Genomic DNA, 25,407 nt, shown 5'->3' on the forward strand with positions numbered 1-25,407 from the left:
CCCTGCAGCCCTCGGGCAGACCTTCAGCCTCCCCTATGGAGCTCTACTCAGCCTCTATCCCACGGCTACCAAGTGATGCACTCTGCCCACCCAAGCCACTGGGAAGGGGGACTGAGCCAAGGGGAGCTCCAAGGTGGCTCCTGCAGAAAGTAGGGAGATGGTGTGTGGGAAGGCAATGTCACCACCACGCACAGCACACCCTCTGTACCTCACAGTCCAGTTCTGGACTGTGCTCCAGAAACAGCGTTCCAGCAGGCAAACCAGAGAAAGCCCTGGTACCTGATGAAGACAACCCCAAAGATGGGAACACGAAGACCCTCACAACAGCACACTCCTCTCCATTTCCTGCAGGGCAACCAAGTCTCCCAGGAGACAGAGCTAGGGTTCCAGCAGAGCATCCTGCTACACACACACCGTGATCACAGGGCCATGGCAGGCAGTGGAGCATGCATGGGTGATTGCAAGTAAGAGAACGCATGAATGAACATGTGCCTGGGAGTGCTGCAGAGAAGGGGCTCCCCCAATGTCCACACAATCCTTCCAGCACCTCTTGCACTCGCTGTCTCTGCTGCAGTCCTGTGGAAAATCACGTGGAAAAAGGCACAGGGTCAGGTCTTGAAATTTGTCTTTTTAATAAAAAGGCACCTATAAAACAGGTCAATACATTACAGGCAGCACAGATACCCAAAAACAAGCCTAAAAATTGTTTCAAATAAAAACCAATAAGATGTCTTCACATATTGTATTTATATATTTATATTTATATATATATTTATATAATGGTACAAAATGACTGGGGAAGTTTCTCCATGGGATGACAGAGAACAGGTCAGTCAACTTTACTTCAATGTGAAAGCTAATTCCTGGTGTGTGATTATCTGACATACTGGAGGATGCAGTTTCCCAGCATTCGTTTTTTTGGAGCTGGAAAAATATGGCAAAATCATGGCTAAAAGATGGGCAAACCTTCTACTGTGATTATGTGGAGTCAGTACACAGAACTCAAGGTGAGGAGCTGAGCAATAAACTACAAGACACAAGACTAGACACAGGTCACGGCAGCGGGCAACCAGTTGATGGCAAACCTTGCCTGGGTCTAACAAGGACTGGCTGTCATTGAGTCTCCAAAGGAACTCCTGCCACATTGCTGTTCACAGGTATCGTTGGGAGCAGCGCTCAGGGCACAGGGGTGTTAGGCAGCATTTCTTCTCCCCATTGTTCAGCCATCACAGTGGTAGGGGTAGGGCTGGCTCCAGGGCACTGGGATTTTGCAGAAGAGCACCAGCTGCTGCTCCAGAGTCCTCAGCTCTGACCTAGCATGAGGATTTCCCTTTTGTATCCAGGGCTGCTGAGTCAAAAGGCTTAGCTTCTTATTTGTCACTGAAGGACAGGTCTTCCTTCTGTTGCCAGGCAGAAATAGCATCACACTGCCATGTCCCTCTGAGCACCAGTCTCCTGAGCACGGCATGGCACGTGCCACAGGCCTGCAGGCTCCTGCTGATACAAGGACAATGGCTGCTAACAGAGTGAGGACTGCAAGCCCCAGGCAACTTCTGTGTTGGGCTGGGCAAAAGGGACAACAGGGAAAGTACAAAGACATGGAGATCTCAACCAGGCTAAAACAACAGCTATCTACAACAAAAAAACTTCCATATAGAAAATGTTATGGCTTCAAATTAGCCAAGACTTGCTGGTGGGTGATGAACAAAGTTTGAGACTGTAATTGGTATTTGGATGTTTATGAGAAACTACTAGCAGCCAGCACCCTGAAGTGCAGCTAAGAGAAGCTACAGCCTTTCAGGCAAGTCAAGCTTAGAAACAGCTACGTCTGTTTGAGCCACATCCTCCTGCATCAAACACACACTGAAAGGATTGAGAATCCAACCAGCTAACATGCCAAGTCCAAAGCCTGGGCTGAAGATTATTCTTCTGCTCCAACTGCCACAGCCGGAAGGAGAACTTCTCATGATTGTTCCTGTTTTACCACCTCAAAAAATGTTACTTGCTCACATTGGAGACAACAAACCCCTACAATGCAGGAGACTAGAGCAAGATCCTTCCTCAGATCCAAACCCAGTCTTCTCATCCAGCACTGTTCACTACAAAATGCCCCAAAAGCTTCAATGCATTCCTAACTAGACTTTATGATTCCATCATCTCACAGATTGGATCAAGATAGCTGACATTGCAACACCCACCAGCCTTTCCAAACAGCTTGCAACCTAGTAAAAAGTGTTACTGTTCATTCACTACAAAGGGCAGTCTCCCTTTTCCACAGCCCTCTCCTCCCTGCAACACCAAGTTGGGAAAGGTGAGCCCTGTTGTAAGAGAGGTAGTGTGTTTAGTCTGGCTCTACAGAGATAACCCTCCAAGAAGTGTTCCTCCAGCAATTGTGTGCTCCAGGTTCACCCCTGGATGCTAGAATTGCAAGTCCCCAAAGAGGTCCAGAGATACTGCGATGTGTGCAGAAATGTATGTGCATCATGCCCCATTCCCCTCTGTGAAAAAACATGGGGAAGACCATCAGGGCTGCATGCAGGAAGACCTTATGGAGTACAGGATGGAGAGGGTGGAATGCATCCAGAAAAAACAGAGTTGTCCAAAGGGCACGCTTCTGGCCAGCCTAGGAATTAGAGACTGGCACTCAACTTTGGCCGCTTCTGTCTGAAGCACAGGATGGCCATGCTGCTGAGACCGAATGCTGAGGTAGAGTATTGCACTCAGGGACAGGTCCTCTTCCAGAGCTGGACCTCTCCTGTGCCACAGGGCAGGGCTGCTGACAGTAGCTCAGGTTATGATGGAGTGAAGACTGCCTGCAAAACACTACAGATGAAGGACTGACAAGCACAAGGAAAACCTGGGAAAGCATTCATTGGCGGGGGAGTGTGACACAGTGGTGAAGGATAATGGATGGCTAAGAGACTGGTGTAGGAAGGCTGCAGGAGATCAGGGTTCCCAGATAGCCTCTCCTGGAAGCACTGGAATGCATCACCTCACTCACCTAAAAGCCCATCTGTCCCTACACACCACAACACCTTGCCTACAGGAGACACAGCATGAAGGGAAGGGAGTAGACGTGACAGAGCTGGTTAAGACCTTCAGGTCCAGCATGTTAACATCTGCAAAGCCCAGATTCTTGATGCTTCTCCAGCTGAAGGGCCAGCAAACTTCCCATCCCAGAGAGCAGCAACAGCCGCATCCTGTAAAGCTATGGCCTCTGCCCTGCCAGAAAAGCACCTCTCCAGTAGCATTTCACTGGGCTACAGCTCACCCTACCCCCACCCCCACAGTGGCCCTTGGTCAGTGGTTATGTCTGTGTGCTCAGCATAGTATCCATGTACCCACAGGACCTGAGATCTGCATGACACTGCACCACCCCCTCTCCCACACATGCAAAACCTTTCAGATGCGTGAACACAGGTCTGACAGAGTCACTCTATAATGGGATCTCTCAACACCCTGTGCACCCTGGGGATCCTCCTGCCTCCCTCAAGGAGAGATTTCAATCCTTGTACACTGTTGCCTTTAGCATGTTTTTTTTCTTTCTGTTTTTTAAAACATGTTTTGAGGCTTCTATTAAAACACAGAAATACAGAACAATTAAAAACCAGCACAAATTTTGCCTTTCCCAGCGACCTATTTACAGCTAGTTCCAAAAACCCTCTTGCACATTTTGGTTGCTTAAAAACGAAGGACAAAAAAAATAGAGGGGGAAAAAAGGGCAAGGAAAACACTTGACCAAAGAAAACCATAAGTGAAAACTTTACAAATTGCCACAAGGTCTGGATGTTCCTGGTCACCACGCAGGGTTCAAAGTAACAGCCCCACTCCCAGCCTCTCCACCCTCCCCTTCCCCAAAAAAGAACGGAAAAAGAAACCCAATTCACATCAAGTTTACTGCACATCTGGTTTGCTGTGTAGAGGCGAATCCAATATGAAAAGCATCCCACATGGCGTCCTCTGCTGGCACTGGCCCCCAACCCGCCCCCACAGAAACGTTTAAAAATGTTTGTAGGGGCAGCCCCATCCCCTCCCCAGCCCTGAGCACCAGTCAGGGTTAAAAAGGCAAGTTCGCCATGTTCCCAGGCCCGGGGATGTAACTCATCTGGCTGTCCAGGGAGACACTCCTCTGCCTCATCTGGTGCGTGACCATGAGGTTCTGCTGAGGCGGGGGCCCCATGAGAGAGCCCTGAGGTGACATCATATGTCCTGTCTGGGCATACATCTCTCCCGACACAGACATGCTTCTCTGCTTGGCCTGCATCAGCATGAAATTCTGCTGGGCCATCAGGCTCTGCTGCGGAGACATCATGCCTTGGTGCATGCTGTTGCCCATCATGCCTTGCTGGGGCGGTATGCCTGTCCTGCCCAGCATGGGCACTTGTCCAGGATGGCACATGGGCATGCTGAGTCCCCTCTGCATGCCCTGCTGCCCAGGAAGGCTGGGAGCATTCATACCTGGACGCACAGAGGGCTGCTCAGCCATCATGTTCTGCAGGTTCATGAGGTGGAGGTTGGAAGGCTGAGATTTGGGTGCCTGGCTGTCGCTCTTGGGGAAATACTGCAAGGTGCTGCTTGGCTTCTCTGATGGGATGATCCTGGACAGGTCAAACTCCGGGATCCCCGTGGGCGTGGGGCGGATGACCTCACTGAGCTCGGGGTCGTTCAGCACCGACGCCACCCCAGGAAGCACGGGTGGGTAGGGGTCACCAATCCGAGGAGGGATGTTCTTGCCCATCATGTGCTGCTGAGGAGGCATCTGGCCAGGCTGCTGGGAGGAAAGGTCCTCAGGTGGCAAGGGCATCCCTGGTGGGTAATGCTGCTGCATCCCAGGGCCACCTCCTGCACTGGCAGCCATGGGCATGCCCCCGGCAGGAGACGGCATGGCATTGTGGGGCTGCTGCATGCGGGGGAACACGAGCTGGTTAGAAGGAATCATCTGTGAACTGTTGGGCACAGGGCCACACTGCTGGCTCAACGAGTCCTGGGGACCCGGGGGCAGCATCATGGGGTTCTGGGGGGGCACGCCCACTCCTGGCCCACTCGGATGCATAGGAATGTTGGAGCCTAGAGGGTTTGGGGAGGACATCATGGAGGTGGCGGGTGGTTCATGGGAAAGAGGCTGCTGACCGGGCAGGTTCATTCCCATGGGGCTCTGAGAGGATCCAGGCCCCACAGAGTTCAAGTGCAGTTGATTTGGCTGATTGCCCGTCACGCCTAAAGACAGGAAAAAGAGAGAAGAGTTAACCCTTCCCACAAACCTTTCAGGGTTGCAAACTTCACATCCTGAAAGCCTGCCAAGCAGTCCTGCTCAGACTGTGCTGAGCATGGAGTGTGATGCTCAGTAAGCAGCTCCAAGATGGGCTTACAAAGCACCAAAACCAGGAAAGTGTTCCATCCTCCCCAAGCCCACAAGCACCAGAGAGTTCTTTCAGCTTCTTCCAGACCCATGCTAGATTTGTAATTTCTTAACATTTTAGATTCATGGCTGGCTCAGTGTGTGCCCTACACCATGGTCTCATCATCAGGGCTCTCAGCTGGCTGAAAGGCAGCAAGGAGTGACCCTTAACCACTGTCTGCCACAGGGTTTGCCACCCAGCAAGCTCCAGTGACCACACAACCTTGGGTGCTGAGGAAGAAAAAAGCAGAAGAGTCACCAGCCTGGCACAGGTGCTGTCTGGGTGGGAAGGCCTGTGTCCATCAGAAAAGCAGAGCAGCCATCAGTGCCTGGGGAGGCAGCCAATGCATTTGCATGCCTGCGGTCAACCTAAGTGACTGCTCAGTGGTGAAAGAGTCAAAAAGATGATTTTTCATATTCAAAATTGCCAAAAATATTTATCAGACAGCTTTAAACCCCTAAGTCAAGTGGTAGAGCATGTTGGAATTTCCCTTTGGGCTGGTCACCACGTGACAAAAAACACTCATTTGCCTAGATGTCCTCACCTCAGTGCCACTAGTTAGTGGAGCATATCTGGCATACTGAAATCACAACTGTGCTACAACACAGCCTTGCCTGTGTAGGCCCTTAGGCTCCACTCAAAACACCAGACTACCAAGCCCCATTTAGAGCATCCCTGTCCCACTGCACAGGAACACAAGGGCTCTAAGCAGCAGACCTCTGCCTCCAAGTCCTGGACCAGAGAAAACTCCAGGAGCCATGAAAACTCAGGCCCAATACATCTACATCGGTAAAGGTAAAAAACTTCCAGGTCTGGTGGAAGAAGGACTCCTTAAGCCAGACCAGCTCATGCCCTTCCTCCCAAGCCAAAAGCTGGACAGAGGCAGGGAAGTGCACAGACTATTACAAACAAGAGGAAATTTAAGATATGTCACATGGCAGTCATGGGGAGATCAGAGTTTTTAATACCTCCTCCACCTGCTGCCTCATGTCCACTGGTAGCCACAAGACAATCTGACCCCTCGTAAGCCCACCTCCAGAAGCAGATACCTGACATACTTCCAGGTGGGAGCATAGGCCTGTCTGGCAGCAGCTCATCATCAGAGGTGGCGATGGTTTTGATGGCATTGTGGTAAAGTGGCGTGGAACTGGGCATGGCATACTTGGACATCTGAGACATCATCAGTGACAGGGGGTTCTGGGAAGGGGATGGATCTGGAGAGGAAGTAAAAGGCATGTTCGGATTCATGGTGCTAGAGGTGTTGCTGGCTGGTGCGGAAGAGCTGCTCCGGGGCCCAGATGGGAGAGAACCTGCAAGCAAGAGAAAGATCAACTTAGTATTGTTCACACACTGTGGCTTGCTCCCACCAGAGAACAACCCTATCCTCACCTTCTGACAGCAGTGACCAGAGGAGGCTGCAAAGCACAGAGCTGGCACAGTCCAGCACCCTCTGGACTCTGAGAAGGCACATCCAGAGACCCTAGTCCAGAGCAATGACAGACTTTCACTTAAACCTGCCCCGACTGCCCAGCACAGACACAGCGTTTGCTGTGTTGTTGTTTGTGTTACAGATCTACCTGCAAAAGCCCTGTTTGGAGTCCTGGGAAAAAATACTTGCCCTGTGAGATGCGGAGCCAGGCACAGGAACACGTGTCTTCCTGCTCCAGAGAGAGCTCGTGGGCTGGAGAGAAACCCTGTCCACACACTCACCAAAACCAAGCACAGACATGCACTCGCATACAAGACACCCAGCGTACCCTGATCCAGTGCTCCGATGGAAGCAGATGAGTTCATATTGAGAGACTGCTTGCTCTGGTTGACTCCTGGGCTGGGCATGGTGGCTTTGGGGGACGGCACCCAACCAGGGGAAGAAACAGCCAGAGAAGGGGACTTCAGGCGGCTTGGTGAGCCATTTGGAGACCGGACGTTGAGAGAGGAACTCATCACTTGGGGGGACTTGAGGGGTCCAGACTGGTTTGAAGGTGGCATGCTCACCATCTGTGAGGGTGTCTGTGGGGACTTGAGATTGGCAGATGGGGAGGTGACCAGTGGCGAATGCACCTGGCTAAGGGTGGGAGACTTGAGGTGACCCATACTGGGGGAATTAATCTGGTTGATGTTGATCGTGAGGTCAGAGGGCCGGCGGCCCAGTCCCCGGGAAGGTGCTGGGTGCATGTTGGCCAGGTTTCCCCCTGGTGTGGGTGTGGGATTGGAGGCTGGAGGCAGAGGAATATGGCTGAGTCTGGTGGTGCCACTGATGCTCCCAACGGGCATAGTGGCCTGCTCAGGGCTGAACATGTCTGAGCCACTGCCCATCTCCTGGGGCATGTTGGGATAAGACCCTTGCCCAGTTGAGAAGCCTTGCTGTCCTTGGTTGGGGAATTGTGAGGGAATCATCATTTTCTGGGGTCCTGTTAGTATTGCACTGCCATTGCCATTCTGAGCTCTAACCCTGGCCAGCTCCTCAGGGTTCATGCCCTGGTGGGTCATCATTTCAGGGCCCCTCATCTTCTGTGACATCATCATCTGTTGCTGTGGGGTCATCTGGACATTGAGGTTCATGTTCATGTTCATATTGACATTCATGTTCATGTTGAGGTTGCCAGGGCCCATGGGTGTGTCCATGTCCCGGAGGCCTGACTGACTCATTGGAGGGCTCAGCATCCCCCGAGTGCCTGCAAAATCCATTCCCATTGGGGCACTGCTCAGGCTCTCACCCGTTATCTGCCCAGCAAACATGGATGGATCCATCTGTCTATGAGCCTGCATCATTCTCTCCATTTCCATGCCCTGGCTCATAGAGTTGCTGGATATCCCCATGGACCTCTGCATTGCCACTGGGCGTTTCTCCATGAGCTGATGCCGCAGGATCTCCTCTCTGGCACGGGGATTCATAAACCTTTCTGCGTCCCCTTGCCCTGGTGGGTAGGGCAAGGTGCCTTGTGGAAAGTTCCCAGGGCCTCCCATAGGAGACATATCATCGCTCCATCCCATGCCGGGCCTGACTGGCCTCTGCATGGCATTCATAGGCCCAAGAGCATCCAAGGGCATATTCTGCATCCCTCCAAAGCCAGACACTCTCTGCATTTGATTCCCAGGAAACCGTGGCCCAGGGAAGGGTGGCCCTCCCCGCAGCTGCAGAGGGTCCTGCACATCTATGGGTCCTCGCAGCTGGCTGCCCATCCCTGGTGGCCACTGCTCTCCAGGCTTGCTGTGGTAGGGTGGTGGTGGCCCACGCATCATCATGCTGCCCATTGACTGTGGGATCATGATCTCCTGCATGGGCCGGCCATGGATGCTGATCTGCTCCTCTTTCCGTCGCTTTTCCTCGTAGTACTCTTCCTGCAACTTCCTCCAGGCCACTTGCTCTGGTGTCAGACTGTCCTGGTTCAGCCGCTGCATCATCATGTTCATCTGCTGTCCCATGTCAGCACCAGGATGGTGGGGCACTTCATGTTCCAGGCTGGGCCCACCAAGGCTCTGGGTCTGGGAGATCATGGACTGCAGAGGCTCTTCATACTTCTTCATGTTGGCAGGGGGCGCGGGGGGCTGGGCAACCTGTGGCTGAGAGGCAGTCCCCCCCTCACCTGCATTTTGGTTGGACTTCAGGAAGGGCTCGGCCTCCCCACTGCGCAGCAGCAGACGCTCAATGTCTCTCAGGGTCTGCAGAGAGCGCTCTCGGTGCTCCAGCTGCTCCTTTGAGAGCCCTTCTGAGTTCATGGTGTTCCTGGGGCCCAGGCCTGCCTGCCCATTCCCCGGCATCCCTGGGCCCTCTCCAAGGAGGCTGGAGCTGGGTGTGGTGGAGGAATCCACTTGACCAGGCTGCATGGTGCCAGCAGATGCAGTGGGCGTATTTGGATGGTTACTTCCAGGCTGATTGTTGCTGCTATTGTTCCCCAAAGAATTGGGAGTCAGATCTCTCCGACCATCTTCACTTGTCCCTTCCTGGGGCAGGCTGCTGGGTGCAGGCAAAGGTGTTTGACTGATGGCCTGTGGTGGTGGGGCTGGAGGCTGTGGTGGGGGAGGCTGCGGCTGTGGTTGACCTGCTTGAGGGACCAGTGGCTGGGACTGTGGAGTGTTGGCAGCAGGAGGGTTAATTGGAAGTGGCTCAGCAACCCCCAGCGCTTTAGGAGCAGGTGGTGCCTGGCAGAGAAAAGGGGAAGAAACTTAAGCAGGAAAAGATTCTAGGAAGGTATTCTTCCCTGCACCCTGCAGGAGACCTCTCTGTCCCAAAATGAAGCCTCATGGAAGTTCACCTTCATTCCTTGCATGAAAAAAATGTAAATACTACTACTACTACTACATGATCTAGGAATGCACAAGCAGGTACTCTGCATGTGTGGCTGCAGTGGAACATGCCATGCCCCATCCTAAACTTTCTGCAGCTGACAACAGCAAGGACTTGTGCCAAAGAGATTTCGCAGCAAAGCAGCTTCCCACCTCACTGAAAGGGCATTCTGGCAACCCCTTCTTTCACAGCTGAACCAGGGGATTGTGGAGAATGGCCACATCAGACAGGAAGGGTAATAGTTGGCAGCATGTGCCAACAAGAACAATTGGTTCACGGGTGGTATACCTGGTCTAGTTTTGCCCGTGGGACATTCTGTTGATGGTAGGCCAGAATGGAGTCAGCTCGGCCCTGCAGGACAGCTTCTGCAGCTCTGGGGAGAGAGCACAAATCACTTGAGAACAGTGCCCCATCCTACCCATCCAAGGCCCCAGTTGCCACCTCCATTCTTCAGTTCTGCAGGAAGAAGGAAATCTCTGGAGGTAACTAAGAAGGGGGAATGATCTCAGAGTCCTCCCATCTGTCCTGCACAGTCCCCAGTGAGGATCTCCAACAGATGATCACTTGCCATTCAATTTCCCTCTCCCCATGTCCTGTGACAGGCTTTGCTTTTGCCTGCTGCCCCTAAGTTGTCAGCAAGATGCTCTGGGATCTCCCACACTGAACCTGTGGTACAGCAGAGCTCTAAAACTAAACAGACTAGGCTAAACACACTATACTAACTGTCTCTGGCTGAGACAGTGCAGGACAGAAGAGAGCAATTGTGTGGAGAATACCATGTGTTACATTACACTCCCTGTGACACCCACCCTTTTAGATACTTCTGAATCAGACCAGAGGCCCACATTGCTTTGGGTGAATCATTTTGTTGGATGCCGACTAGATGAGCTCTACAGTGGGTGAAACAGAGTGCAGAGCCAGGACTCACTGGGAGTAAATGGGCATTTCAGTCCAAGTTTGCCCACCTGCAGCAGCTGCCAGCATACCCCATGAACCCCAGGGGTTTCCCACTCTGTGCAACCAGAGAGACAGGTTTCTCCAGCTCTCTTGTGCTGCATGCAGCAGGCAGGTGTGACAAGGCTGGCCAGGTGTGACAAGGCCAGCCAATACTGGTGGGGGAGGCATGGGGTTTACCGCTTACGTGTTAGCAAGGTGCGTTGTGAAGACGTAAACAAACTGTGACGGCTGCTTCCCTGTTCCGCCGCCTCCAGCTCCCGCAGCCTCTGACCGCAAGCCAGGGGCAGCACCATGGGGTACGCCGGAAGCACTGCTCTCGCTTAGGTTAGGCAGCGGGTTGGACCCTGGGCCAAGCTGCGGAGCCGCGGACATCGCAGGATCTGCTACATTACAGCCTGCGGGAGCAGAGGAGACGAGCTGCCAGGCGGGCGCTGCAGCCGGGTCGAAGCCCGTGGGCGTCACGGACACCAGCGGGTGGCAGCACCGGCCCGCCCGGCCCGGCTGCACACGGCGCAGGTGACCGTCAATCGTCAGCCGCTATTAAGTGAGATCCATAATTAATATTACTAAGCACTGCAATTACCAGAGGCATGCCCTGCCTTCCTCTACCCTCGCCCCCTAACTCAGCTGACTCCCTGCTCCCCCCTCCAGCTGCCTCTCCCCATCGCAGCAGCTCCTGCAGCCCGACCCTGCCTCACCGCAGCATTCACTCGAGACATCGCTGGGAGGCCGGTGCGGAGACAACAAGCGCTGCCTCGCTACCAGCCCCTGCCCCTGGGCAGCCCCACCGTAACCCACTCCCGCCAGGCAGATCTGGGAGCAGGCTGTGACAAGGGAAGCAGCACTATCCCTTCCCACACAGGCTCGCAGGGTCTGTGGACTGGGCTGAGAACTGCAAGTGGATGTTCTGGAGACGATGGCAACAATGTGGTGGCAGGCATAGAGGACACCCTTTTGCTTTTCTACACATTTATGTTCTCCAGCAGACAACATGGGCATCTACTTGGGCCCCACAGGACCTTGCCCCATCTCTCAGATACTCTCCCTGTTACAGTTTGAAAGCAAAGTGAATTGTAGATACAAAATGTCAAAGAATGCTGATGCTTTTGGAAAACAGAGGATGCCTACAGTTCATTGTCCCAAAAAGTGCAGACCTCAGGCCAGCTCAGCTCTGCCTAAACCACTGTCAAGAGCCCAAGAGGCTCTTTGGACTCAGCTGTCTTTAGAATACAGCTGCAGAGAGAAAGGTGAGTGGCCTGGCACAGACTCAGCTGCTGCAACAAGAGCAATGCACGACGCCCTCTGGCTGCCATTATGACCAGGGCAGTGTGGCCAGAGCAAACGTACAGCAGGGACATTCAACCTCAACACTTTTCCCTCCAGCATCTCAGGATCTCCACAAAATAGGTCCCAGACCTCACTGTATGGCAAACATTCTCACAGCACAATGACCACCAGCCGCAATGGGCCCCCACGCACTCAGCTAAGTGAGCACACACAGGCAAAGCTAGAGGTGCCAGTGTCATGAGCCCTCCTGAGCCACAGGAAGGACCTGGCTTTTTTCAAGCTTCAGAGCTGGCAAGGAGGCAGTCACTCACTGTGTGCACTGCTGATAGGTTTGTCGTCTTCTTCACTGTCTGGCCCAGAGCACCATTCATCGCCGCTGTATGGCTGCTTCCTTTCCAGCACACACCGTCGCTTACTACGGGGAGCCACCTCACCTGCAAAGGGACAGGGCCATCAGAGGAGCTTAAGGGGCTGAAAGGCTGGGGTCCTGCCCAGCTGGGTGCTGCATGCTGGCAGTGCCAACCCAGCCAGAATGCCCTGAGCAATATGTGTTGTGCTAACATCTGCCCAGCACTGATTAAGAACCTGAAGCATCTGCTCAGTCTGTGCTCCTTGTCTTAGCAGCCAGATCTAGTGAGGCTCCCCTGTGAGAGGCAAAGTTTCAGAATGAGATGTATTTCTTACTGCCTGAAAGGAATCTGTGCACACAGGATGTGTCTCTGCAGTTCCAAACTAGAGAGCTTTTGGCATTAACTGTAAATTTAAAGGGTCTGTGATTCAGCAGGTAAAACCTGAATATAGAATGGGAGGGCACATTCACATCCTCTGTAGAAACAAGAGACAGACTCTGCCTTTTGTCAACATCTATCAGGCAGGGGCCTTCATCCTCTCTATAAATTCATATGCTCTTTCCACATGTGCCCCCTCTCAGATGGGACTGATGCAGCTCAGAGAGGAAGTGGCTTGCCTAAAGGCACTTAGGGACTCAGGGAGAGCAATCAGACACAGGATGAATAACTTCCAGTTGTGGAACTTTAACTAATGAAACATTGTCTGGCCTTACATTTTTACATCATCTTTTTTTACATCACATGATCTGTCAGTGTATTAGGAACATAGGAGATTTGGGCATTTATGATCTAACCATTTTAATAATTTTCCTGTGCAAGTGTGGTTACAAGACAGCCGTGGGATGAAACTGCAAATGCTTATGATCAGTGGTGTACAGTCACCCCTGTAACACTATAGGAGAAAGCCTTCCTGGGGGCAGGAAGTCCATTCCTAAACCAGTCAGGCAACATGGCTTTGACTGTGAAAACAAATCCTCAGGGGCACAAGCCAAAACAGCAGTTCTGCGTCTACGGATCCGGGTGTAAGTCTTGGTTGGAAGCAAAGGCACCACTGAAATTTGTCCTCCTACAACCGTCTGTGAGATGCTCAAGTATCCCACACAACCACTGAGCACAGAGCTTGATGGAATGCAAGAGGTTACAGGGAAGGCCGCTGAAGATAGGCAAGGGGAAGGGTTTAGAAGCCTTGACTCAGCCCTTTTCCAGAAGCCACATGCTGTAACACAAGAGTTATCCATTGCTGATGAAACCACAGAGCAGTTCAGACAGTGACCCTCGCAGCACCGCCTTGCTAACCATGACTGAACCATTGGGCAGCTGCAACACCATAAAGCAGCTCTCCACCAACACCAAGGAGATAGAAAAAAACTCAGTCTCTCAAGTTAAAAGTTTGCATATTGCACATGCAGGGCCATTCGGTGCAGTTTCAGCGAACCGTGCTGTTGCTTAGATGGCCTCCGCAGCCTGTAAAAACCAGTGCCAGATTCTGGGTGTAACAAATGGTTTAGGGAATGAAACGCAAAGCAAATTAGAATTCAGCCACTCTGGTCCAAAAATTGCAGATATGACAAGCAGTGATGCAAAGTCACACAGGCAGCCAGGACAAGCCTGAACAGAAGACACAGCTTAGAAACCAAAGACGCTCCCATCTCCGAGTCCTGCCAGGATGTTTGTAGCAACTGAGAGGAGGACATACTGAAGCAAGGTCTAGGAGAGCATTACCTTTCGATTCTGTGTCCTGTGATGGGGTGCTGGCTTCTCGCTGTTCTCCGGAATCCACTGAGATGCTTCGTTCCCGCTTCACCTTGCCCTTCAAGGAGCTGAAGTTTGGGACGGTGTTCTGGCTGTTTTTCAGTCCAGAGTTGCCAGGGGAAATCTGAGTGGCCTTGCTGCCATGGCTGCCTGCCCCCACACCCTTTGAGCCCAAATTACAGGTGGGTGCTTGGCTCACATTGTGGTGCTGGGCCAGGGCGCTGCTGCTGCCTGCCTTGCCATGGCTGGGCAGTTTGTTGTCAGGGTGCATTGGCTTGGCTAAAGCTTCCCACAGTGCCAGTGGAGAGAGCTCCCAGGCCCTTTGATCAGAAACCTGCAAGAGAAAAAAAGCAGCAAGTCAGCATGGTGCCCCTCACACAGGTGTGGCTGCTGGGGGCATAGCCCAGGACCAGTGCACTGGAGCTGTTACTTGGTCACACAGACAGACAAAATCCATGGCAAGGCACAACACAGAGCTGCTCGTGCTGGGAATTAGCCTTGGCCCCTTTGAGCAAAAAATCCTGCTCAGCAGTTACTCATTCACGTGCTGACAAGCTGCAAACTCTCTCACCCAGGCATGGAGACCTGCCAGTACTTCAAGGAACAGCCACATACATGAGAGCCCTCATTTCCAAGGCCAAGATAAGAAAGGGGTGCTCCATGCCAGCCTAACACTTTGGTGAGAAGAAGGATTCTCAGAGTTATTTTGCAGGTGTTGCCAGAGCTTAGACAGCTTTGCGACCCTAGAGAGAAATCTGGTGCCCTACTGTTTTCAGGGACCCCTTTTGCTGCTAAATAGGCTTCCTCTGCCCTGCAAAACACACAGAAGACATCTGAGCAAACAGTCTTGACACAAGCCTATGAAGAGAAAACTGGGACAAAGCAGGGGACAAAGGTTGAGGCAACTGAGAAAAAGGCAGTGGATTGCAAGGCAAGGGCAGAGCCGGGAAGTGCAGCCACTCATCAGACAAGCTCTGCCTCTCCCAGGGGGCTGAGGAACAGTTCCAGCTCCTGCCTTAAGGCTGTGGGTGAGGGGGTGTCCACTTTAGCGGGAGCTTCCAGCCCAGCAGGATGATGCAATGTGCAATAGGCCTGCTGGAATAGCAGGATGATGCTCTCCTGTTCAAAACCTAGCTCAGCTTTCTGAATAGCCCCACAAGCTGAGGTAGAGACTGGCAAAGAAGAGGAGGTTAGGGCAGAACACAGAGGTTTCTGGGCTGAGGGACATGCATGCAGCTAAACAATGCTGCAGCAGCCCTCCTTGCAGGATCTAGCTGCCTTGGCAGAGTCTCATGCTCACACTGGGAATATTCCCCTTGGAACTTTGCACAGACATTAGAGATGACTGGGATGCAGCTCCAGATCACACTGTGTATTCTGGAAGGCCACCACAAACCCTTGGTCCAACACACAACTTTGGTAACTACATCCTAACCCTGTCACAGTCATTTTTACTTCTTAGGGAATCAGGAGGGAAGGAGAGTAAACCACATGTTTGTGGAAGCTGAGGTATTACTCTACTTCTACTCTACATCTGCTATATGCTTTGCATGACACCCCCACAATGCACCCGAGAAGCTTTCCTTTGCACAGGCTGAGAAATTTCCCAGCACACAGGGAGGGGGTTGCTGGGGTCTGCTCCTCCCATTTGGGCCATGCAGGCCAGATGCTGCACAGATTTCTTCTGCCACCCAGGGATGGGAAGCACCAGCTCCAGACCAAACCCCACGTGTCTGAATAGCACCATAAGAGCTCCGAAGCACTACACACGCTGCTCCTGGCTTGCTGAAGGTGAGCCTGGAGACACCACTAACAAAGGCCAAGTGCTCGCTCTGCCAGGGCAAATCACTGCACCCTTGCAAAGAAAGCAGAGTGAAGCACATATGGCACACCCATATTCCCCAAAAGACTGTGATCACCACAAAGCACAGGCTACAGCTTGTTATGCACCATGAGCGAGTACTGTGCCTGCAGAAAGGGTCTTCTCTGCAAAGGGGTCTTCTCAGCACCTGCCTCCCTGCAGGCTGAGCCCAGGACTGCAGGCATGCTATGCAAACAGTGCTGTGGCATGGCCCACTCAAGCATTCATTCCCCCTTAGTGGGACCCTTCATGCACAGCCTGGCCTATCATTGCTTCCTAGCTAGGAGTTGTTAGTTGCTCCCTCCTCCTCCTCTGCCCCACACACCTTGGTGAGGGCTCTGTTCTTGCCTGGAGGAAGATGGTGAGCTACAGCACTGATTAATTTTCACAGCACATAAGGGAGTTGCTAGCCCTTTAAGTGTCAGCCAGTCTTGCTTGCTCGCTCTTGTTCTCCAGAGACCTATTAATAGCAGCTGGAAAGATCACATCACTCTCTGGATATTTATACCTCTCATTCCACACCAGGAGAGATTTATGTCAGAGCTGCTGTCCCAGTGCCTGCCCAATTGCTCTGTCAAGCCACTTGCAGGGGGAGGGGAGCTGAGCAGGGAAGGAGACTCGGAGAGGGCAAGCAGGGAGGAGGAGAAGGTCCATATGGCACAAGCTGCAACACTGAGCACACATGTTGCCTGCAGCCTCTGTCTGGCCAGCCACAGGGAGCCTTCAGCCCCACTGGAAGTGGTTGCTGCCAGGCAGCATTGCAGAAAGCAAGCCCTGCAGCAGCTCCTGCTGCTGGTGGCCCAGAGGCCCTCCCCCAGCTCCGCTCTGCCGCACTCACAATTCCTGCAACACTCTGCACCAGCCCTGAGGGTCACAAACTCACTGACGCCATTGTGTGGCTACACCCGCTCAGGAGGTGCTTCCATTTCAAAGGTAGGTCGGGAGATCCAGGTCTGCCTGTGGCACATCTGCATGAGCATGATACCGTGTTTGTAACAGAACCCAAAATGCTTCACTGAAAATGTGACTGCTCAGCAGCACCGCAGCACAACCCAGTACAGCCCAGCACGGTGAATAATTCAGGGAGGGACAAAGAAGCCCAGGGCCCTGAAAAGCCCATGCCTGCAGTCCAGAGATGCACCTCATGTCCCTCTGGTTTTCAGATGAGGCTGCATGGAACACACATCTCAATTCTGAAGGACCTGGCAGTTACCGTGACAAAACCTTCAGGCACTGCCTTTCAGCATGGATGAGCCTCATCAGCTCTGAGGTTCCTCCAGAATGAAACATTTGGGGGACACCTACCTTCTTTTTTTATTTTGGACTAGGCTGGTGCTCCAGGGAGGTCATTCAAAACCTTGTCTGAGACACAATGGAAAGCTACCCTGGGCTGACAGAGGGACCTGGATAAACTTTGGAAAGCCCTCCCTTCCAGTGTCTACTCAGAGGGATAACACTTGCCTAACAATTCCCAGTGGGACAAATGGCAAAAGCAGCTGCCTGAAGATTCTGCTCTGCTTTCAGGAGTAGCAACAGCTAGATTTTGTTGCAGATGGATAGCAGGGATCCGCCTTGGCCTCTCATCTGTCTGGCCACAGCGTGACAATAGGCATCTTGACTGCTGTAAGCTCCTTCCACATACCCTGAGATCCAAACTAGATTTCAGCAGGTATGCCATACATCTGGGCCACGGAAGATAATTAACTAGAAAGTAGATACACTGACAGCAGAAGACAAACAATTCAAAACTTGAAAAGAACATGACAAAAAGAAGACTGCACAGAAATCTGTCTTTCTCTGCAATTTAGCAACACACCCACTCCAGCCTGGTAGTTTTACAGACAATAGCAAACTTAATTTCCAGTGCTTAAAGCAAAGAGACGAGATTCTTGGCTTCTGCTCCCAGCTACCACCAATTCCACTTGTGAGCCCAAGCAAGATGTCTGGGTTTTGGATGCCTTGATTCCACCATTATTACACAGGGGGACAACCTAGCCAACCTCATGCAGGGAGGGAGGGGGGCTTTCGAGGCACAGTAAGTATCTGTTGAACAAAGGGTGACATCCAAATGCAGAGAGCATTCCTACCTGATACATCTGAAAAGGCACAGCTTTGAATCTAAGGTTGGGACCTTAGCAGACAAGAAATCTTGAAACAAAATAACAAAAACTGCTTTCAGTAAGCCTCCTCCAATACAGTCTGAAAAGCAGCAGAGGGAGGGGAGTAAGCTCTCGCAGGAGACTGGGCTGACATACTTGCAATCTGGGAATTGCTAGCTGATAGTTGAAGAAACCTGAAACTCCGCTGCATTCTCGGAAGACTTTCTGGTGAATCATGCTCCCGCTCTCTCCAAAGGACTGTAGCATAGATTCCCAACACTGCCACAAAGAATGAGGAATCAATGCCTGCCACCAGCCTCACAGCTTCCACATCTGGGAGCTGGCTGGCACTGCTGCTGTGCTATCCCTCTCGGAAGAAGGCGCAAGAGAGGAAGCCAGGACAACAGAGCCACGGTGATTCAAAAAGGAAGGTGCTTCACCACATCTCCCTCCCATCAGATGCTGGGAAAAGTTTCTTGTGAAACCCAGATAACTATCTAGTTGTGCATACACAATGGACACCAGAACCCAGGCCTCCCGAGGTGTGCTGTGCGTTCCACCGCTCATTACAACCCAACACACAAGACACTCAACATAAAAAACAGGTTGTGACACGGTGATGCAACACACAGAAAGTCATCAAACCCTTCTCTGCCAGCCTGTCCAGGAAGTAACAAGACCAGGTTACCATTGCAAACACCTTCTAAGCACATAACCTATGCTGATAACCACCCAGTCACTCACTACAAGATGCAATCTTGGACAACCCAATCCAAATCCCATGGACACCACCACAAACTCATGCTGAACACCTTGACTTTGGAAATGAGAAGGTCCTAAGCAAGCTGAACAACTTCTTGAAGAAAGACATTAGGCAGGGAACAGCAGGAGAGACTCCAGAAACCTGCTGCTCCCTCCTGAGATACCACGCACTCCAAATCTGGATGAGATCCCCAGCACATGACCCAACACCAGTCCTAGATTACCAGTCTTCCCAGGGTTAACAGCAGAAGGGGTTGAATACCTCCAAAATAATACCATACTATGTTAATGAAGTCAGTGTATCTCATGGAGGGAAAGACTAAGACAAACTTTACAGAAGTGAGGTGTGAGACCCTTGCATCATTTCTGATTTGAGAAAAGACCAGAATCAGAAACTTGCCCTTTCCCATGCAAACATAGCTGTTTCAAAACAATCCTTTTCACAAGACCGTTCAACAGGCTTTGAGTTCTTCCAGTGAGAAACAAACCCCTCAAAACCAGTAGCAAAATAGCATTGCTGTCAGCCAGCCAGCTCCAGCCAAAGGTCAGGGGTGGGTTCAAACACCCAGATGAGCCTGAAACCGACCTGAGCTCAACAAGCACAACTGTGGAACAATCTGCTATATAGCAACCAATGGCTACAGCATCATCTCCCTGACCCCCAGTATGGAACACTTGCCTGAGAGTGTCCATCACCAGTGACAGCAACTTCAACCCAGGCTGCTGTTGCTAAAGGCATTCTCATCTAAGCTTTGCTTTGGCCAGACAGAGACATTAGAAGACTATGGGCAACTCTGCTGACAAGGGTAATCTGTTTTGAATGTGTCATGAAATTATCTTGCCCTTACATCATCAGACTGATAAACTAGAGAAATCCCTTTTCACTTCCATTTATTTCTTGGATTCTTCTCATGCCCTTTTAAATGGCAGAGAAGGTGGTGCCCTTGACAGGTGTATGAGAGGGTTCCAAAAGACCTACAGAGAGAATTTTGTGCTCTTTTGAATCCTAGCAGTTCTCTGAGTCATTTTGGCAGGCCCTGCTGATCTCCTGTCATTTGAAGCTATCTTGAGAGTGATGCATTTCTGTGGGGCTACTTAGCCACAAGTCTCAAAGGTCTTTAGTAGAACAAAACCTCAGATTCTCATTCTCTTCCACCTAGGCACACATATCCCATGTAAAGTGGGTGGAAGCTGAGGTTCAAAGACAGCAAAGTGAATTGGGAATGCCATTTGCTTTCTGCCCAGCACCCTACAACCTCTCTCCTGTCACAGCTTCAGCCCAATCAGGGTTAAAAGACCTCTTCTAGCTCTTACTTGTCCCCTTAGTTGAACAGTTTCTCCCACTCCGCTCCTCTTTACTGCAGGATCAGCCAAAGCCTAGTTTCCTGTCCTGTGCTAAGGGAGTTTCCAGGTCTAACACCAAATTTTCAGATCCTTCTGGCTTTCCAGTCCAACTGGTGTGTTCCCTACAGAAACCCTGCATGTGCCAGACATTACTCAATAGTCACATGTGGCTCCCTTGGGATGATAACAAGGAACTGCTTTGTACAATGGATAGTGTGACTTGCCAGGGATGGGTCAGCGAGAGACCTGCAGGAAGCTGCGAGTGCCCTGTGTGAAGGGCAGTACAGCCACCTGTATGCTGCAGCTTGGCAGGCTGCAGTCGACTAACAGCATCTAGTAGGTCAGGAAGCAAAGCCAGAAATCTCTTCCAAAGGTACTGCTGCTGGTCAGGGAGCATAAATTTCCTCTGAGGCAGGATCTCATCCTGCAGTATATGAAATCTGGCCAGGAACATGGGCTGCTGCGACAGCTGGACACCCCCACACAGCCTTTGGCTGTGCTGGGATGCACGAAGACAAGCTCATCTGTACATGAATGGGGCAGTTTCCCTGAGAAAACCCTTCTGGCAGACAACACCACAGACTGCAATGCAAGGCCATAACACAGACCTTCCTGGACAGTTGCTACATGGGATGAAGAGACCTCCTCAGGCCATTTCCACTGTGTTTGTGCACTGGGGTTACTGGGACTGGGCAAGTAATGCTAAAAAGTCTAGCTAGTGAGCTGTGCCTCACACGGCCTCTGCTATACCAGCCCTCTTGAACAGCAGGGCTCACAGCTGAGACCTTAAAACCCCACCTTTTCCACAAGAATAGCAAGGGAAACAAGTCTTGCCTAGGGTCACACGTATCTGGTTAACAGATGATGCTGCTGAGCCTATGAGTACAGTCTTCCACCTGCGTCCAGAATTCAGCAACCACTTTAGGATCCTTTGGCAATAACAAAAGACGTCTGCAATGCCAGCAGTGTTCAGGACTGGAACCCAGCAATGCCAGAACTTTGCAATGAGCTTACAAGCTTTAACACAAGTTTCTGCTCTTCTTTTTATAAGTCTCTTTGCAAGGCTCTGTGACAGATTAGCCATCGTCAGCAGGGCCATCACACTGGCTGCCTTCCCTGCCTCCTGTCTCCAAGTCAGAGATACAAGGATTCCTGAGCACTGCAGGGTCTGTGGCCGGTCCAGCTTCATGCCGGCTGTCTAGAAGCATCAGATTTTGCAGGTGGCCCACCTCTGGGCCCGAGGTGGAGCCTATGGGACGAAACCACTAGGTGTCACCGTCACCCAAGGCATCCACAACCCGGCCGGGCTGAGCACAGCCCAACTCGCTGCACCTCCAGCCAGCGCAGCGGTGCCTGGGCTGGGGCACGGTGTGTGCACCCCAGGCTTCCTTGGCACCTAGGCCCTTACACAGAGCCTCCGCAGCGTGCAGAGGGTTGTGCTGGGGAGCAAAGCCATGCCATCCCTGCAGCAGATGCTTACCACACTCTTTCAGATTAAAGCAGCATGGAGATGCCTGTTGCACGCTCCAAGAGAGGGCTAGGCATCCCCTACCACCCTGCAGAAAATCTCCCTGAAACACTAGCTTTCCCTTTGAGCAAGCTCAGATCACTTTCCAGCCTGAAGAATGGCAGTCTTCGCAGACAGGATCTCAGCAGGAAAGCCTTGTGGCAGAGACTCCCCTACCACCTTTCTCAGTGCCGCGTACCCCAGCTGCACCCTGCTATGTGACCAGCAGTGCAACAAGTTAGTTTGACTTTGAGGAGGCTCATGGCAGAGAGCTGGGGACCAGTCAGACTCTTCCTATCCCCAGTCCTGGCACTAAATGCAACATACAGAAGACACATCTGCACAAAAGGAAGAGGCTGGAACATCTGCAGGCCTGCAAATTGTCAGGATTGCAGCACCATGTCTGTACAACTGGGCACACACATTTATGTACCCCAGCACGCCTGGGGAGAGGGAGCTGACAGAGAAATGTGGGAAAGAGGGGGAAGCAGGGTGGCTGCCACAACACCTTGCCCCGACACTACCCTCTGCCAGGCTGGACTGTAGAAGAGAAGGAGTGAGCTGCTGAGCACGCCTCCAAGATCATAAATACCAGGCCCAGCAGCAGCAAACGCTGGGCTCTATATTTAAACCATGACTGAGGTCACTTCCTTTTCCCAGCATCTCCCTCCAGCCCCCACCTCGCTGCCTCATATTTGCATGCCATCATGACTAAGGCACATCGGGGTGTAAGGTCATAGGGGAAGCAGCTATGCAACTACCTAGCAGGAAATTCCACCCTGGGGAACCTTTCACCTTCCCCAGTGCACAGAGGATCTGCACAGGCAGCTGATCCTGCAGCTGAGTGGTGGCAGCTGCCTGCAGGCAGTACTGGGACTACAGTGTTGGGCTGGAAAGGGAGGGAGAGACCTCGAGGAGAGGGGAGCCATGGCTCCCCATCTGGCTTTACCATCAGACTCTGGACTAGCACCGATCTGCAGAGAGGTTTCCCCACTGTACACCCCAAGACAGCAGCTACTGTACCTCCTCACCATGCTTCACCGTTACCCCCAGAAGCCTCCTCCATATGTAAAGCTGAAACTCCCCAGATTCTGCCACTCAACAGGTGCAAAAAGCGGCATGGCCTTCCTCACAGACCCAGTCCTGAGTCTCAGGGGCTACTCTGCCTTTATGCACTCACACAACTCAGAGAGCTCCTCCAGAGACACAGTGATCTAACCCTGGCCAAGCCTCCAACCACCCAAAAGGAAACAGTGAAAAAGAGCTAGGAATTGCCCCATCTCAGTAACTGCAGCGCCCTGGGAAGGCATGAGCCCTCTGTAGCAGCAGATGTACAGCCACAGATTAAGAGAAAGGCCCAGAGGCAGCATCTCCTGGGGCTCCCCCCACAGAGCTCCCCTTCCCCACCAGGAGAGAGATATCTTGTTAAATAATGACTGGGCAAGGGCTTCTGACATTCCTCCAGCTCTGAGGTTTATAGGAGGTTTTGGGGTTTGCAGTGGTCCTTGTGGCCAGAGGCCAAGTGCCCAGAGTCAGCCAGATCAAGGTCTGAAGAAGCATTGTTTGCATTAGGGACAGTAGCTGGGGTCATCAAGTGCTCCAAACTCAGCCCTTGGCCCACCACAGTTAACTCTAGTTCTGCCCTTATTTAAGAAACAGAACATATTAAGAAAAGTTATTGCAACAACAAAGACCAGGAGGAGGGGAGACGAGTGCAAAGGCTACTGAGTGGGAGGAAGTAAGAGACTTTTTGAAAGCAGGACAGCCATTTAGGAAATTATATAAACAAGTTAGCATTGAGGTTTGCAGAAGAACTAGTTGGTGACTTTCACAAGGTATCTCTTAGGTTTCAAAGTCCTCAGCTGTTTGGATTACCGAGCCAATTCTCCTAGCACGAGATACATCGGGGTCAACATCGCTGAAGACTGACATCCAGAAAGTTTCCTGTACAGAGTCTTAGCATGCTAGTCAAATGCCTCTTCCTCTCCCTTGTCCTATGGATTCTAGAGAGGAAGTCTGTGACAGAGCAGGGGTGCTGAGGCAGCCCTATAACCCCTGGAATCAGCTGATCAGGAAACACACATAGCAGAAAGCTGTGGGGAAGCACAACTATCGAAAGACAGACAGTGCAGAGCCAGCAAGGAGAGTGGGAGATGGTCGTCCAGCTCCTTTGGCCAGCGACAGGGTACTTGTTGTCCTCTTCGGCACACGGATATTGTGCTTTGGCCACGAGCCTGCACCCGCAGCGAGGCACGCCTGTGCCCTCCAAGGCTCTGTCTCCACAACAACAGGAACCAGAAGCCACAGCAGACCCTGAGCAGCTCATTGGCCCGAGATCACGTTACAGGACAGGAAGGAAGAAGGCACTTTGATCAGTCTGGAATTGCTTTAAACAGGTTCCACACCAGTATCTCAGCCACTGGAATTAACTCCCCAACACCCTAAATGTTGTATTCCTGAAGACATGTCCTGCTCCGGCATGCACATCGGGGCCGAAGCAGCCCAGCCACTGGCGGCTGCTCCCAATGAAAGGTCATGGCAGAAAGCAGCCTTGTCAGAGGAAATCAAGGCTCACCGGGGCCCTACTTCTCCAGTGTATGTCTTTAGCACAGGCATGTGCTAGGCTGGCAGAAAACAGGCTGGTGCTCCCCTGCAGCTCCCCTCCTTGCATTCAAGGGCAGTGGGAGCTCCTCCACTCGCCTATGGGACCTCCTGCCCCATGTACGCCCATCCTGCAGCCTGCTCCTGACAGCTAGAGGGTTAATGATACCCAGGGAACTGCAGGAAGCCTCTTCCTTGCCTTCTCAGGAACAATGGGGCCATTGTGGGAGAGCGGGCAAGTGTGGGCAGATCCCAGGACTGGCAGTTACCCAACTGGGCACCCATTGTTCCTGCCAGGTTCTCTCTCTGCCTCCTCAGGTAGGAGGGGAGTGGGTGGCTGCCAGCCCTTCCTGTGGGCCCTGAAGAACACTGGCCAGCCCAGCCACAGGAACACCACATCAGTGTGCCCAGTGGCCCTGCCAAGCAACCTCGCTCCTACCGATGTGTCTGGGTACAAAATACAGTCAGACAGCCACAGCCACAAAGCTGCCAGATGACACCACCATGCAGCAGACCAGATTGTAAGCTGGCTAAGCGCCACCAGCACTACCAACTTCACACCTGGGTATCCAGCAGAATCAGCTGTGCTTTTGGGATATGGGGGGGCATGGGTGCTGCAGTAGCCAAAACCAGTTTTTCTCACCATAAAGTCACATTTCGATTATGGGTGTAAGTGAACCTGAGACCAAGAGCTTCTGGGAAAACTGAGAACTCCTCCCTGTGACACACAGGTGAGCAGAGAGAACACAACTGTGCATGGGGGAACTACAGTGACTGCTTTCCAAGCCTCCACAGTCTGAAAGCAGAATGAATAAGAAAGGAAGCAAGCAGCTCCAACATACTCCCACTCTACAATTTGTATCTCCTATGCCCAGCACTTCAGTGCACAGAAAACTCAGGGATGCTCTGAATTCACACCCTCAAAGCACAGAACTGATCCCCAAGGCAAGACTAGCACTCTATGTCACACTCCCAGACTTTCCAGCAGAGCTTCAAGACCCCTTGGACATGGAATCAGGGTATACAACAACAAACCCAGCTCATTGAGGCATACACTGAGCATCTGTGTAACCTTTGGCCAAGCACCTGACTCTGGACAAGTAACAGGACTTAAGGCTGCTGCATGCCACCTCTAACAATGGAAATGCCTCTGGCTGGTTCACAGGAGATGCAGTGCAAAGACAAGTGGAAAAGAGCTCT

The 25,407-nt window shown here is 52.0% G+C and overlaps 1 protein-coding gene across 3 annotated transcripts in view; it reads right to left on the reverse strand.

The window, feature by feature from the left end:
* Positions 1-608: 608 nt before the first annotated feature.
* The window catches only part of BCL9L (BCL9 like), a 65,387-nt gene continuing 40,588 nt past the window's right edge, over positions 609-25,407 (reverse strand). Inside the window, exons 2-8 of one of the 3 annotated variants that reach the window (XM_015649623.2) lie at positions 14,004-14,367; positions 12,243-12,365; positions 10,829-11,039; positions 9,976-10,060; positions 7,157-9,542; positions 6,458-6,709; positions 609-5,217 (exon numbers count right to left, since the gene is read on the reverse strand). In XM_015649623.2, the coding sequence (XP_015505109.1) occupies positions 4,058-5,217; positions 6,458-6,709; positions 7,157-9,542; positions 9,976-10,060; positions 10,829-11,039; positions 12,243-12,365; positions 14,004-14,304 (4,518 nt within the window). In that variant the 5' untranslated portion in view covers positions 14,305-14,367 and the 3' untranslated portion in view covers positions 609-4,057. Of the gene's footprint in view, positions 5,218-6,448; positions 6,710-7,156; positions 9,543-9,975; positions 10,061-10,828; positions 11,040-12,242; positions 12,366-14,003; positions 14,368-25,407 lie in introns of all 3 variants that reach the window. The other 2 variants (XM_015649624.3, XM_015649625.2) reach the window with 2 other exon arrangements.

This window comes from Parus major, chromosome 24 (genome assembly GCF_001522545.3).
Source record: "Parus major isolate Abel chromosome 24, Parus_major1.1, whole genome shotgun sequence".
Lineage (NCBI taxonomy): Eukaryota > Metazoa > Chordata > Aves > Passeriformes > Paridae > Parus > Parus major.